At 42.7% G+C, this 16729-nt stretch overlaps 1 protein-coding gene across 1 annotated transcript; it reads left to right on the top strand.

Annotated features, from left to right (window-relative positions):
* Positions 1 to 421: 421 nt before the first annotated feature.
* LOC308676311 (hydroxyproline dehydrogenase-like) lies at positions 422 to 16434 on the top strand (the record flags this gene model as incomplete). The annotated part of the gene is made up of 8 exons (XM_081342123.1): positions 422 to 673; positions 1774 to 1967; positions 3812 to 3932; positions 6654 to 6737; positions 6874 to 6954; positions 15330 to 15476; positions 15642 to 15800; positions 16390 to 16434. 8 exons carry the CDS (start codon positions 422 to 424, stop codon positions 16432 to 16434), a joined length of 1083 nt encoding a protein of 360 aa, XP_081198249.1.
* Positions 16435 to 16729: the final 295 nt, after the last annotated feature.

Genomic DNA, 16729 nt, shown 5'->3' with positions numbered 1-16729 from the left:
CAGCTATGACCTGTCCATCTTGGGTGGCCCTGCACGGCATAGCTCATGGCTTCATTGAATTACGCAAGCCCCTTCGCCACGACAAGGCAGTAATCCATGAAGGGGTAATATCGCTAGGAATGATAAAAAACTGAAATCTGGAAACTATCAAGTTGCAGAAAAGAACAGAATAAGCCAATAAGGTTGAAATGCCAGGAATCTTGATGTTAATGAATGACTTCTCCATGGCGGGTTTTCTGCCCTAGTGAATTGCTTCCCACTTACCCCCAACAATGTGCTGAAACTGCACCTTACTGGCCTGTGTTTGCACTCTTTCCTCCACCCTCCCCATCTTTCCAGCTTGCTCCCATACACAATGGGATAAATGCCAGATGCTACGTTCTCAAAGGTGGCACTGTGACCTTCAGACTGAGCTGGTGGCATGCTGCATCGTGGGGCTTGTTTCTTGCACCGGAGGGCAGTAACCCTTTGGGGGGCCCAGGTGACAACCCACAAATCCTCATCTTCCAAGCCAGCCCCCGAAACCGCTTCAAAGAAACCCCAATCTTCTTATAATTCACTGAACCTGGAGGATGGGAAGGTTTTCCGCCTCAACACCAAATGGGAACTCACTCGTGGACTGCTCGTCTTCTTTCTCTGTTCTTCTCCATGGCTGGTGCAGAAAGCACCAAAGGTAAGATTTTGACTCCTGATCTAATGTACCATCCCTTTTGTCTCAGTCAACATTTGCAATCTTGGGTTTCTATGACGTGTGGTTGGAAGGATGTACCAGAGATTAATTTCAATGACTTTATCAGGAGATCAGTTTAATCTTGGTTTATTAAGTTTTGGAAGTCCCATTATCTTTCCATGTAAGTATGACCCTCGAATTTTCCCCAATGACTTAAGCTGAGTGCTTTATTGATTGGGGAAGTGATAAAGAGTTTTTAGAATAAATTATGAACTGAGTAATTTGTGTAAAATAAGTCACAGATTATTTGGGATACTTGCACAAATGATTAAAGATAGTTATGACATCTTCTTGCATAGATTGCAAGTTAATAATTGGTGTAAAGACCGACAAATGGCAATTGAGGGATGGTTTGGTGGACGAAAGTCCATTGTCCAGATGCACAAATTATATTCTTATTGGAAGAAATTATCTGTAGTCATTAATTTGCTAGCATGTAATCTATAGTTCAAGGGACGCGGTGGCTCAGTGGGTTAGGACGCTGAGCTTGTCGATCAGAAGGTCGGCAGTTTGGCGGGTCGAATCCTGAGTGCCGCGTAACAGAGTGAGAGCCTGTTACTCGTCCCAGCTTCTGCTAACCTAGCAGTTCGAAAACATGTAAAAATGCAAGTAGAAAAATAGGGACCACTACGGTGGGAAGGTAACAACATTCTGTGCGCTTTTGGCGTCTAGTCATGCCGGCCACATGACCACGGAGACGTCCTCGAACAAGCGCTGGATCTTCGGCTTTGAAACAGAGATGAGCACCGGCCCCTAGAGTTGGAAACGACTAGCACGCATGTGCGGGGGAACCTTTACCTTTACCTTTACTAATCTATAGTTCATCTGTTATGTTTTTAGGTATCTCAAGATGGACTGCCACATTGAGCCTCGAAAATCCAGATAATCACTAGATGGAGGAAAAGGAATGTAGAAAACGCTCCTTGTTTCCATCTAATGGTTATCGGGATTTGGTAGTCTTACTCAAGGTTCTCTTTCCAAGCAAATACAGCTTCCCATCTGGAAATTGCCCACATATCTTATATTTCTCGTTGTCTTCCAAGCTCCTTTCTGTCACTCGACGCATACTGGGACGTCGTCTCTGGAGCACTGCTCTTCGTCTTACTTTGTATGGGCAGTTTGTGGCTGGTGAAACCCAGAAAGAGATCAAAGAAACATTACAACGACTCCAACATTTGGGAGTCCGGCCTCTCCTTGCTGTCCCCATAGAGGAAGATGTAGGAGAGGAAAAAGAAGGGTGAGTATAGATGAAAGAAGGGTAATGCAGGTAATCTAGCAGGAGAGGAGTTTTTGCACAGATGGGAAAAAAAAGAAGATAGTGGTCTGACGTGTGCCAATTCTTGACCAGATGACCCCTGAATCTTATTTCAACCTTATTACGGATGTGCTTTTCACTGCATCTGAGCTTTATATAGTTGCTTGGGAGATAAATAAATAACTGAAATGGTAAAGCTATGTCTCTTGAGAAAGTCATCTTACCCTACCTAACAGTAGAGGTAATCTGGGAAAAACTTGGAGAACAGAGAGAGTGTACCTAGAAGAATACACATTTGCAGAAAGAGAATAAATTCATGGGACTGGGAGAACATTTTATGTGATCCTAATTGTGGATTTATTTTAGAATCTTTGGGATTCTGTTTTAATCGTGGGAGATGTACACACGGCAGCTCTGAATTTTTGTAGGCTATAAGGCTCTACCGTTTTGATTCAAGTTCTTAAAAAAGTTGTGCTTGTGAATCCATTAGTCTTGCCTCTATCCCCCCCCCAAATATGTATGTGTATTATAACTATTCTAGTAATAAATAAGAGTGAATCTCATTTCCTATATTACACCATTCTTCAAACTTTATGTATTTGCTAGCTGGGAGATGATGGTAGATGTTTTCCAATCCATCTGGGGGACAATGGAGTGGGGGAAGGTTGCTTTATGGTACAAGAAATTAGCTAGCTGGCAGTTTGTGGCTTGTAAATCAATGAGGGGGGGTGTTACGGTGACAGGGAAAGCTCACACATCTCCTCAAAAGGTGAAAAGAGTCACACAAGTTTGCAGCTTAAGAGAAACATGATTCATACATCCTCTTCCGGTGTTTCCAGTATGTTATTAAGACCATACAGAGTATCTACAACCTTGGCTTTCTGTTTCAGGAAGTGGTTATCAGGTGTTAAGGGTAATTTCTCACACTTTTAACTACAGTAAGCTTTGATGTAATACATGGAACCCTGTTACTCAAAACTGGAGGAAAAAATGAAACTAATTAGATTTTTCTCAGTTGAGTGAATAGAAAGTCCAGTTGGTCCAAAGATCAGTTTCCCAAATGACCAGCCAAATAAAGCCTGTCTTTTGTGCAGGAATATCCTTACCTTCCTCCAGCAACTCTGAGTTTTGCTGGGAGATTTTGGAAACTGTTGAATTTTCCTGGTTAAGTATTATTCACAGTCTGATAATTAATGTAAATCACCACTATCGTTATATGCAAGCTTCCCTAATCTGCTTCCCTCTCAAGGTCTTAAGGCTTCTTCAGAATTCCCACATCAGCACATCTCCAAGGAGAGTTAGTTTGGTGTAATGTTTAAGGCATCAGACTTGAAACTGGGAGACCGTGAGTTCTAGTGCCACTTTAGCTACAATGCCAGCTGGGGGACCTTGGAACAGGCCTAAACTACAAAAAAAGAAGGCAATGGCAAACCATTTCTGAAATCTTGCAAAAAAAACCCAAACTGCAGGAACTTCTTCAGGCAGTCATCAGAAGTCAAGATTGACTTGCAAGTACATCAACAAACAAACAAACAAATAAACATCCCCAAGATGGCGATGGGTGGACTTCAATTCCCAGAATTACTCAGCCAGCATAGGAATTCTGAGAGTTGGAAATCCACCTATCTTAAAGTTGCCACACTTAAGAAACACTGCTCCAAGCATGATAAACAGATGCAACACACTAGAATAGCATATACATATGGAAATGAATCCAGAGAAAAGGGTGGCATTAGATAGATAAGACCTGGTGAGCATCCAACAGAAGTACTGAAACCCAGATCTAAAAGGGTTCCAGTGCCATCCTTCTGCTCTCTCCTCACCAGGGAAGGGTGGTATGACAAGAATGCCCAGTCCATGATTACTTGCCTGGATCTGTCAGTGGGGGGTGCCCCCAATCCCATGATGCAACTGAAGGTGACGGCCCTGATGGCAGCTGAACTCTGCGTGAGTACTGTAGGATGCATCAAGCAGGAGCTGTGGGGAGCACGGAGTTAGTTTATGTTTCGAAGACCATATTAACACAATTAGTTTTGCTCTGCAAACATCCAACCCAGGCAGTTGGCTTTACCAAGTTCTCCATCCCCTCCCGCCTCCTCCCCCTTCCCCCCACCTCCGGAAAACAACTTAAAATGAAAGATAAGCTGTTAATACAAGATTCCCCATTGCGGCACTCGTTGCTAAGGCCTGGCAGCATAGAACACGACTCCCAAACACAGATTGGCTGAGGTGGCCAATTTAGCCATGTCTGCTGTGTGTCATTGCTATGAAGCCGAGACCCTGCTCTTTTGATGGAAGGGCCCATGGGATATTAAGTACTTCTTCCCAAAAAGTGGATGGAGACAGTGTATTCCCCCAAAATGAGATCTTTGACTCAGTTAGCGTACCACCAGAAAGGATTAAGGGCTGAATGGGTTAAGTATATTATGGCGGTGTTTCTCAACCTTGACAAGTTTAAGACACGTGGACTTCAATTCCCAGAATTGAAGTCCACGTGTCTTAAAATTGCCAGAGTTGAGAAGACTATATTGTGGGAATAGAGTCGTTATCTCTGTTCCTTCTCATAACTAAGGGAAAAACAAAATATAAACTGAAAAAATATAATTATGGGTAGTCCTCGACTTATGACCAGTCATTTAGTGATGGGCTTCCCTGTGGGCACTTACTACCCAGATTCAAAGTTCCAACAGCTGCCCCCTCAACAGTCACATGACTACATTTGGCAAGCTGCCTGCATTCACTGTCATTGTCAATGTTCTACAGTCACGTGACTTATCTTTTACAATGGTTTGGCCAGAAACCAGCAAAACACGGGTGCTCTCTTAGTGACCACCCGAAAAAAGGACGTAAAATTGGGTCAGTCTCATGAGTGACCCAATTTACAACCGTCACAACTCATGACTTTTATGGGCAGGCTCTATACCAGGGGTAGGCAACCTCGGCTCTTTTATGACTCATGGACTTCCATGCTGGCTCAGGAATTCTGGGAGTTGAAGTCCATGAGTCATAAAAGAGCCGAGGTTGCCTACCCCTGCTCTATACAATAAAGTTGCAAAATTACTACGTGATACAGCGTGCTTATTTTGGCCAATGAAAAAACCTGTCTAGAATGGAGGGCTTTGAGTAAAATAAGATCTTTCTTATACAGGAAGCAGAAAGTTGCCAAACCAGGGCTTTTTTGTCATAGAACACTCAGAACGGAGTTCCGGCACCTTTTTTGGATGGAACCTTGTAGGGTAGGCAAGGCAGGTTGTATGACGTGTGAGTTCCGGCACCTTTTTCTTTTACAAAAAAAGCACTGTGCCAAACTATGCTGCTTTGCACTGCAAGTGAAAAATGTAATCTCTGAAAGTTCATGATGGGTTCTTTTCTTTTCTTTTTTTATTAAATTCAAACTAAATTCAGTACTTCAGGAAAAGTAGCCCTATAGTCTCACTTATTGAGACTGGCAACTCTGTCACTGTGTGATACGGTTATGAAGCCAAACACTATGTGACCGTGATGGATTAAACAATATCATTTCCCATTTGTTTATTAAGTGAATCAACGTGAGTTGTTAAGTGAAACATCACATGACCGTGATTTGCAATTTTACTGCTGGCTTCTCCATTGACCTTGCTTGTTGAAAGTTGACTGTTGAAGCCCCTAAATATCAGTCATGTGTCTGTGGAGATGGCTGCAGTTTTCATAAAAAGTGATTTTTCAGTGCCATTTTAAGCTTGAATGGTTGGTAAATAGGCAGTTGTTAAACAAGGTTTACCTCTAATCCAACACAGTCGTCATGTAGCAACTACCTGAGACAATGACCCTTCACAAATACAGTGGTATTAAATGCTAATAAACAATCGTAAAAAAATAATTTTCCAATCACTTATGCCCAAATATCTGTGCCTAACAACAACACATGCCAGAGAGTCACACTGGAGCTGCTGCAAGAGAGAACTTTTATGTAAATGAGACACCAACAACCAGTGATCTTTGTAGCATGGTCTTAGTCTCACGGTTCCCTTGCTGAGCATTTTGCTTACTGACCATTTTGCTGGAATAAATTGCAGCTCCTAAACAAGGAGAGGCTGTAAGTGTGCTGGATTTCAGCTTACAGGGAAGGTCAATAAACCTGCAAATAAAATATGCAAAGCTATAATACACATTTATTGGTAGGTTTAATGATCATTTAATGAACGGTTGTAACTGTTCAGAGTTACAACAACACTGAAAAAAGTCACTTACATGTGTTTCTCACATTTACTACCTTTGCAGCATCCCTGTGATCAGGTTTTCAAAATGTGGATCCTTGGCCACTGGCTCATACTTATGACAATTGCAGTGTCCCAGGATCACGTGATCACTTTTGGTGACCTGACAAGCAAAGTCAGTGAGGAAGTCAGATTCACTTCACAACCATGCTACTAACTGAACAACAGCAGCGATTCACTTAATAACTGGCAAGAAAGGTCGTAAAATGGAGCCAAACTCACTTAACAAATGTCTCATTTAGCAACAGAAGCTTTGGGCTGAATCGTGATCCTAAGTCAAGGACTACCTTGACTTAAAAAAAAAAAAACAGAACAGCCAGCATTCTCATTCCTAATTCTGCAGTATAGGATGAGAATGAAGACAGGCATTCTCTGATTTTATTGGGGATTCATTTATTTTCTCTCTTCACAGAAAACAATCACCCTGTGTTTACAAAACAAGCAGGGAATATCAGACCTCAGCATCGAAAGAGTCATGGCTGCCATGTCGGGACATGTGAGCAGATCCCCTTTCACCTTTTCTCATCTGTTTCCCAGTTTGCTTTGATTCTACCCTTTTCACTCAATCTATGGACAATGAGTTGTTGTTTTTTTAAACGTATATGTTGCCTGTTCTCTTCCATTGCCACCAGGAAGTGTCCTTCAGCTGCTTCACCCAGGAAGAAAACCAGCATTTCCAAAAATCATTGAGGCGCCTGAATTCGGTAGCACAGGTACCAAACCAACTAAAGTTTTACACATGATGGTTTAGGGAAGGCCATGAAATGAAAAAGTTAATGGTTCTAACAACAGTATTAAAGTTTGAATTGCAAAGATATAACCTGTGTTGCCAACAACAGATGGAATACTGAGGCCTAATAATTAGGCTGGGCAGTGTTATCCTTTGGGCAGAAGCTTAACCTTACAGCAAATATCCGTGATAACATATGTTCCTTGCCAGACATTAGCAGTCAAGATGAATCCTGACTGTACTGTGAGGTGGAATGAGCGGCCATGGTGGCATTTAAAAACTGAAGTTGGCAACCACAACCCCATGCTCAGAGTCCTGCCCTTTCAATATGAATGTTGCACTTAATTTTTTGAAGCCCCTTGCCCTTCTCTCTTGTGTGCAGAAGGTAAAAAACAGTCAGCTTTTCATTCATTTATCCTAATTTCACTGATGGAGAAAGGTGATTGTGAGATTGTCTACTTCCTGCCACGCTCGTGAGTCCATCGAAGCCTGGCACTCCACAAGCAATTCCATCAACACACACAATGACCTATAGCCGGCCTATGAACCCCTCAGAATCCAGATCAACTGCACAGACTAGCAGAGACAGCACTGACCCCCCCACACAACTAACCCATACAAGCCCCCCAGCATCAGCAATTCACCTCCCAATGACTCTGACCTGATGTAACCTCCCCATCACAAGACCCTCACTCGACACACCTACAGCTGAAGCCCTTGTAAAACAGAAGGACATTGACAGCAACATCCCCTAAACTCTGCTGAACAAAATGTTCAGAAACCAACCCACAAGCTCGGAGAACGAACCTTCCCCCTCATCCTACACCTGAGCTACAGATATTTGCCACTATTGCAATTGTCTACCTCAGTAAACAGAATGTCTTGGGGTAATGTCCATAAATTCCTTAAATTGTAGGGTGGCATCCATCTGAAGATCATATAAAAACCCATATTCAGAAGCAAAACAAAGAAAAATGATAATATTTTTAATAAACAGAAGATGATAGATAGATAGATAGATAGATAGATAGATAGATAGATAGATAGATAGATAGATAGATAGATAGATAGATAGATAGATGATAGTTAGATAGATAGATAGATAGATGATAGATAGATAGATGATAGATAGATGATAGATAGATAGATGATAACCTTTATTGTCATTTTTTTTACTGTGGGCACAACAGCACACATCAAAAATGAAATTTAGTTGCCTGCTCTCAAAGTGAAACACATACACGACACACAATGGATCACAATGGATTGCAGTTGCAATGAGAAATTAGAGAAGCTTCTGTCTTGAACAGTATGGCTGACATGGGCTCTTTTCCCACTATTGATGTTATGTTCGGACAGACGAATGACTCAGTGAGGTTTCACAGTAAGAACGTTTATTAATACACATATGTCAACTGTCAACTGTCAGTTAAACTTCGGCTTATATACTCTGGAACGTTTGAACTGTAGCCAATCCCCAGCCCGGAATTTCCCGCCGTTTAAACATTAACCAATAATTGCAACCGTGTTTCCTGCTTCACAGAAACCACTCATTAATTAACTACTGACACAACACCCCTTCCCCCCCAGATGATGTTATTTGTTAACGTAATCTTTCAAATATTTTGGTGGCTTGTGAACCCTTGAAGGATATCTATTGGCCTTGCAACTTACAGTTGTGTTTGCAGACTGGCTGATTGTTATGGGCCTAGATGTTTGGGACACTGGCTCTGATAATGCTCTATCAGATAATTGTTGTTGTTGTTGTTGTTGCTGCTGATGTTGTTGTTGCTGTTGTTGCTGCACAGGAACTGCTGGTCTTTCCATTGGGAACAACTCCCAATCAATTTGACCGTGCTGCGGAATTGTTTCTGCTAACCTAGGTTGAGTTTCCACTCCCCCCTCAACAACTGTAGTATCAGACTGGTTATACCTAAACGTAGTGTCGCACAAGTGTTCATTTTGACCCGCATTGTCTAACACACTTTCGGGAACCCTCTTCCTTAATTGGTCAATATGTCTTCTGATTACTCTATTCCCTTCCCCCTCAATGGTGTAAGATAACGGCCCCGTTATGTCAGTGACTACCCCTGGAACCCATTTGTCCCCATGTCCGTAGTTCCTGGCCCAAACTAAGTCTCCAATGTTGAGAGACCGGTTTGGCATGTCAGGTTCAGCAGTTACGGGCATTCTGTCAGGGTGTAACCTGTCCAATTTAGTGGTTAGCCGTCTGCCCCACCTCATCTCAGCTGGGCTTTTACCGGTAGCCGTGCAGGGGGTCGTGTGCTGAGCCAGCAAGAACTTTGCAAGTCTCTGGTGCCAATCGCCACGTATGATCCGCTTCAAAGCGTCTTTTGTGGTTCTGACGTTGCGTTCAGCCAAGCCATTGGTGGAAGGGTGAAAGGGTGCCGACGTCGCGTGCCTAATCCAATTGGCCTTGAGGAAATCCTGAAATTCAGTAGAGGTGAATTGGGGCCCATTATCAGATACAATCACATCAGGTAACCCATGGGTGGCAAAGAGGCCCCTCAAAACCTGAATTGTTTTAGCAGATGACATAGTGGTAACAGGCACAACCTCCAACCACCGGGAGAAACTGTCCACCACAACTAAGAATGTTATGCCTTGAAATGGCCCCGCAAAATCAATATGTATACGAGACCATGGGTTCCTGGGCATCTCCCACTTATGAGTATGTGCGTGTGCCTGTTCAGGCCTAGAGCGCTGACACTGATAACACCCTGATACGCACTCTTCAATTGCCTTGTCTAACCCAGGCCACCACAAATGACTTCTAGCTAAAGCCTTCATGCGGACAATCCCTGGGTGACCCTCATGTAATTCAGCTATTACAGTATTCCTGTGATGTTCAGGAATGACAACTCGGTTACCCCACAAGATGCAACCCAAATGAGATGATAATTCATCTTTTCTCCTAAAATATGGAGTGAAGTTAGGGTCAGGATTCTTATTTGGCCATCCACCTTGTACCCAGGTTGTAATTCTATTGAGGATTCGGTCTTTTTTAGTGGCATCAGCAATGTCTGTAGCTGTCAAGGGGCATTCAGGTATTTCTTGTAACGACAGAATTTGACCAACCGGCGCGGGGTCATCCTCTGTGTTAGATAAAGGAAGTCTGCTAAGGGCATCTGCATGACCCATCTCCTTGCCAGGTCTATGTTTCAAAGAGAATGAATATGCTGACAGGAAAATTGACCACCTAAGCATCCTAGGAGACATTATCTGGGGTGTCTGTTTGTCTGTGGTAAACAGTCCCAATAATGGTTTGTGGTCAGTGAATATGGTAAAGTTCCTACCGTAAAGGTAATCATGGAACTTTTTTACTCCTGCCACTATAGCTAATGCTTCTCTGTCAATTTGTGCATAATTCCGTTCAGCTTTGGTGAGCGTCCTGGAATAGTATGCAATTGGCTTTTGATGGCCTTGATTATCCATATGGCTGATGACAGCCCCAACACCATAAGGTGAAGCATCACACGCTAAATAGATTGGTTTATTTTCTATAAAATGTGTAATCGTGGATTGGCTAGATAGAATATCTTTTAAAGTTTGGAAGCTAATTCTATGTTTTTCTTGCCACTGCCAAGGGGTTTTTCTGTCTAGCAATCTATGTAATGGTTCTGCGATAGCAGCTTTATGAGGTAAGAATGTGTGATAGAAATTAACTAGCCCTAAAAAGGCTTGTAACAGCCTTGTTATTAGGTTCAGGTGCTAGTTTGATTGCTCTAATTTTTTCAGCTGTAGGATGTATTCCCTTTTCATCTATTCTAAACCCTAAGAATTCAGTGGATTTAACTCCAATAAAACATTTTTCCTTTTTTAATTTAAGTCCTGCCTCTCTAAATTTTCCCAGTACCTGTTCCAGACGATCAGCTAAAATTTCTTCAGTTTTTCCAGCAATCAGGACATCATCAAAGTAAGGGCATACACCTGGTATGCCCTTTAATGTCCTCTCCATCACCTCCTGGAAGATGCCTGGAGCTGCTGCAATGCCAAATTGCAATCTGTGGACTCGGAATGCCCCCTTGTGGGTAACAATTGTTTGAGCTTCAGCAGCTTCCCTGGAAACAGTGAGTTGCAAATACGCCTGCGCCAAGTCAAGCTTGGCAAAGATGGCGCCGTCCTGGATCGTCGCGAGGACCTGCTTCATCGTTGGGACCGGGTAAGCATGCTTTTTCATTCCTAAGTTCAGGGTGGCTTTATAATCGGCACAAATCCTCACATCCCCATTAGGTTTTAGGGGTGTGACGATTGGTGTCTCCCACAAGCCTCCCTCGACCGGTTCTAGTACGCCTTGGCCTACAAGCTTATCGAGCTCGGCCTCGATTTTTTGTTTAAGGGCAAAAGGCACCCATCGGGCCTTAAGCCTAATGGGTTTTACTGCGGGGTCTAAATTAAAATTAATAGGGGGCCCCTTATATTTACCTAAAGACCCATCAAATACGTCTGCGAACTCATCGCAGACAGACTTGAGGGTCTTATTATTAATAGTATTTATTCCCCCGACCCAAATTCCTAGGGCTGGGAACCAATTAAGGCCAATTAAACTAGTTCTCTGGCCTTCGGTGACTAATAAGTCTAAGAAGCCATTAAATCCCTTATATTTAACCCTAATGGTGACTTTTCCCTTAATGTGTATTGGGGTTTTTTGGAAATCCGCTAACTGTATCTTAGTCGAATTAAGTGGAATTCTACGGCCACTACTAAGCTCAATATGTTTAAGAGTTTCACAAGAAATTATTGATACTGAGGCCCCAGAATCAACTTCCATTTTGCAGGGAATTCCTTGCAAATGGACTACAATTTTTAATTTAGGCCTCAGAATATGATTAATTTTTGGGTTCCCTATGTGGTTGACTCGCGCCGCCTTCCCGCGGTTGGGGTAACGTGCCAAAGGTCTGGGGGTCTCAATGCCACGACAGTAGGGGGTTACCTTACCTTCGGCCCAAACGTCAATTTCATGGAGGCGATTGTCGCGAGGTCGGCTACGGCAAATGGCCTGGATGTGGCCCGTTTTTCCGCACATCCTGCATTTTGCGGAACGGAATCTACAAGTTGCTCTGGGATGGTTGCCACCGCAGCTTCCACATCTGGTGTCTGTGTCGTGCGGTCTGGTCGGGTTGTCCCTCGGTTGTCTTTGCGGTGTTGTTGTCTGGTATCTGCGTCCCGGTTCTGGTGCTTCGTTGCGAGAGGGTCTTGCCGACATTTTCCCGAATCTTCTGGCGACTTCGGCTATGTCGGCTTCCCATTGTTGATCCACCTCCCCACTGTCCACATGGCTTTCAAGATTTATTTCGGCTGAAGCGCCCATGCTATTGCGGGGGGGGGGGGGTCTCGACTTCCACTTCCAGTAGATTCGTAAGTTAGCAATTCGTCAAGGACTTCTTGTAGATCGCCGGTGGGCTTGGCAATAATCCGATTTTGTAATTGTTCATCACGCAAGCCCAGCACTACTCTGTCTCGAATTCTGATTTCGAGATTATCATATTTGCAGCGCAAAGCTGCCTCTCTGACCGCTGCAACGAACTTCGTGATCGACTCGCCAGGTCTCTGATTGCGCTTTTCAAATATACGCCTCCAAAACAGTTCAGATCTCTTAGGCGTAAAGTGCACTTTTAATTTGGCCAATAAGTCAGCGTACGAGACACTAGATACCGGCATTGGTTGGCACAGGCCGACGGCAACCCGGTAAACGGGCGTACCGCTGATGGTCAATAGAGCTGCAGCCTTCTTCCGGTCATCGGTTATGCCATTAACAAGCAAAAACCCTTCGACCTGGCCAACGTATTCTTCCCAATCCTCTGGGTAGTTTGGATCGAACTCTTTCAAAGAGCCGACTTGCGCCATTCGGAGGTTTGTTAAATTCCGCCGCGGCCGCCAACGATTGACTGTGTTTTAAATTTTACCGCCTTACGCGCAGCTGATTATCGCCGCTCCTTCACTAGTCCGCCGTCAATCCCACCTTCGTCGCCACTTGTTATGTTCGGACAGACGAATGACTCAGTGAGGTTTCACAGTAAGAACGTTTATTAATACACATATGTCAACTGTCAACTGTCAGTTAAACTTCGGCTTATATACTCCAGAACGTTTGAACTGTAGCCAATCCCCAGCCCGGAATTTCCCGCCGTTTAAACATTAACCAATAATTGCAACCGTGTTTCCCGCTTCACAGAAACCACTCATTAATTAACTACTGACACAACAATTGAGTTCTTGCCCATTCTTGAGTCAGCAAAGAACTCTCCAGCATAACATTTGCTGTCCCCCCTTTGCTGATCTTTATCCTGCACCTATCGCCTTTTCTTTGGGTTGCTGCCACATATGCTGATGACATGGGTGTAAGTTGTGTGAAGCAAAGCAGTTGGTGTTGCCCTCTTGCTTTCTGAATGTCACCAGCTGGTGGGAAACCATCCAGAAATCAGGATGAGATGGATTAAACCTGGTGAGATAGCAAGGTTTCACAGATGGTTGGCTTTATTACATATAGGAAAAGAAGCAGAGGTGGCCACCTCTTTCAACATGGAGAAGAAGAAAAAGAATGGCAACAGGGAAAAATGCCAGTAATTTGAAGAGAGGAGATGTGCTTACACTAGCATGAAGTGGCCAACAAAAAATAATTGGGAACCACATCACTTATTACACACCTTAAAACTATTGTGGGTAGCTAAGCTAAAGGGGGGGAAATATGACTTTAAAATCAGAAGTTATGAATTAAACCTCTCTGACGCAAGGGCTGAAGACAAGGTGAAGGCAATGTTATGGGGGGGTGGGCAAGGCATGACAGACAAAAGATGTTGCCCAGGCATGTTTGTTGTGTGATTAGATGCAAATGATGCCACAAAGTAAGCATAAGAAGGGAATCCAAGTATTTTTCAAACAGTATTATGATGCATTCTTCAGTTCTTCATGCAGGAGACTCTCAACAACTGTTCTTCAACTTGAATGCCTTTCAGAGCTGAACTACCATCCAGTCTAGCCAGAATGGCCAACTTCATTCTGCAAATTGTAATCCAAAATGATAATGATAACTTTATTGTCACTTTGAATGTACACCAATCGGCATACATCAAAATGAAATTTTGTTGCATACAGCTCTCAAAGGGTCACCACCTCCGATATATACTTCTTGTTCGTGGCCCGCTCAAATTTCACATTGTCCATTTTAGTCTATAGGGAGTGAACGATGGCACACAGGACAGATGGAAATGGGGCTCCATGTGGATTAGCCCTCAAATTCGCTTGTATTCTGACAACCTCGCCTTCTTTTCTTTTTCTGATCCTGACTCTTCCACCTTTTCCTTAAAGAGGCCTTGCTTCTTTTCGCCCCTGGAGCACGCTGCCGCCGCCACCAACTCCTCCAAAAGCCTCTCTCTCTTCCTCTGGGCCTGCCGACAGCCTCATCCAGTTCCTTCACTCCATAAGCTCCAGGTCCTCTCCTCCTCTGCCTCCTCTGGAAACAGCCCTGATTTGCAATACAATCCATCACTGGGCCAGCAGTCAGATCTTGCTGCTGGTAGAACAAATTCAAACAGTGCCAACGACAGTCTCACCAACAGTTCCAAAACAACTAGAAACTATTTTCAGAACACAATATTACCTATCTCTGTTTTAGATATTACCAGATTTAGTGTCCTTCAGCTAATCAAATATGTTTTTGCATTTACTAAGCAAGCAGAAATAGGTAAAAGAAAACTAGGTGAAGATCAAGAATACTGTATTTGGGATGGATAAAACCAGATTACTATTAGATGGGAGCAAAGAGACAGATTTTTTTTTGTAACTTTTTCAGAAAAAAGGTGAAAATCTCCCACCAAAGTATAACCCAGGTTTTAACTAAGTGCATTTAAAAATTATAAATTCTTATTGTTGGAATACATGTTAGAATGTATTTTGTATTGCAACTATAGAATTATTCAACCAGTAGATGGCAGCAGTTAGTGCGCATCAATGGTTATAATCTATGGTTTATGTTCTGAGTAGAGTTTCCTGTTTCCTGTTATAGTCATACAGTTGAGCAGTAAGGCACATGGTGACTGTACTCTTTGTTTGCTCTGTGTTGCTTTAGATATGAAAAGAATTTCTAACACTGTTATGCCATATATTTGATTCTTTTGGCTGCTGCTTGAAAATATCCATATGCAACATAATGTTCCACATCTCTATAGTTGGGAGAAAATGCCTTACAAACAACTGTTTTCAATGTTGGATTTATTCTTAAATCTCAATAGGTTTCTGGGGGATTGGATGGAACTAAATAACTCCAGTATCTGAAAGCTGAATAATCTGTCACATTTCTTCTTTATAAATCATGTGGCCTTTCTTCTCTCCATATAGTATGCTGTACAAAAAGGAGTCCGTGTTCTGGTAGATGCAGAATACACTTATATCAACCCTGCCTTGACATTAGTGACTATCGCAATGATGGCTACTTGGAACACCCAAAAGCCTTGGATTTGGAACACATATCAAGCATATCTCAAGGTGGGTCTTTATTCCTGGAATCTCCTCCCCCTCATATTATATTCATCACATTTCCCGGGAATCCAAAAAATGCACTCTAATTAGAACAATTACCTGATGTTAGGGGACTTTTTAAATAGTCCATAGTAGTTATTTTGTTGGTTGACTGGTTTTGTTTTCCTCCAGGACACTTTGGAGCATCTGAAGCAAGATGTGGCCATTGCAGAACGCTTGGGTGTATGCTTTGGAGTAAAGCTGGTCCGGGGGGCTTATCTGAACAAAGAACGGAAATTGGCAAAGGAAAAAGGGTACCCTGATCCTGTACTGGGAAGCTACCAACGAAAGGTGAGGACTTTTTCAATAGAACTGTTCTTTTGTTTTGAACCTTGGTTATGTTAGGTAAAGATAAAGGTTCCCCCACACATGCATGCTAGTCGTTTCCGACTCTAGGGGCCGGTGCTCATCTCTGTTTCAAAGCCGAAGAGCCAGCGCTTGTCCAAGGACGTCTCCGTGGTCATGTGGCCAGCATGACTAGACACCAAAGGCGCACGGAATGCTGTTACCTTCCCACCGTAGTGGTCCCTATTTTTGATCTAAATGAAATTTATTATGTTGCCTGATTAGGTACAGATCAAAATTCATTTGATCATATCATACAACTGTGGAAATATCGCACACACAGTCTTCATCTTAAGATGTTATCTTCTGATTTTCTGCCAGAAGAGGCTAATCTTTCCAAACTGCTGATCTCCAACTCATATCACGCCTCATTCAACAGTCAGTTCAAAAGGTGTTTTTTTCCCCCTGTCCTCTCTATCTCCATCTCTGACAATAAATATCTTCTTTATAAATCAGTATAATTATAATCCAAAAGGTTGGGGAAAATAATGGATTGGGGTGCCACTAGAATGTTCCTCTTTTTTACATTTTAAAGATGGAACACAAAACTCTTGAAAGAAAAGAGAAATATACAGCTTAATAGGAAACATTATTATTATTATTATTTTAATCCCATTTATATCCCGCCCTTCTCCGAAGACTCAGGGCGGCTTACAATCTAAAGCACAAATCAATGTGCTTAGCAATTATTCTAATATTTACCTTAGTTGTTCGAATTTCAAAAATCCGCTGTGGATGGGGGAAAATTGCAGTTGAGCTCCAATTTCCACGAAATTGGAACAACGTAATAATGTTCTAAATCTATTATCTAAACCCATTTAAGCCTGTATCTTGTCACTCTATGCTTCTAAATCCTATCTCTCTAGAGCTTTTTA

This window comes from Vipera berus, assembly GCF_964194415.1.
Source record: "Vipera berus genome assembly, chromosome: W".
NCBI classification, from domain to species: domain Eukaryota; kingdom Metazoa; phylum Chordata; class Lepidosauria; order Squamata; family Viperidae; genus Vipera; species Vipera berus.
Note: the sequence above shows the minus strand (reverse complement) of the source record. Positions and strands in the feature narration are given on the sequence as shown.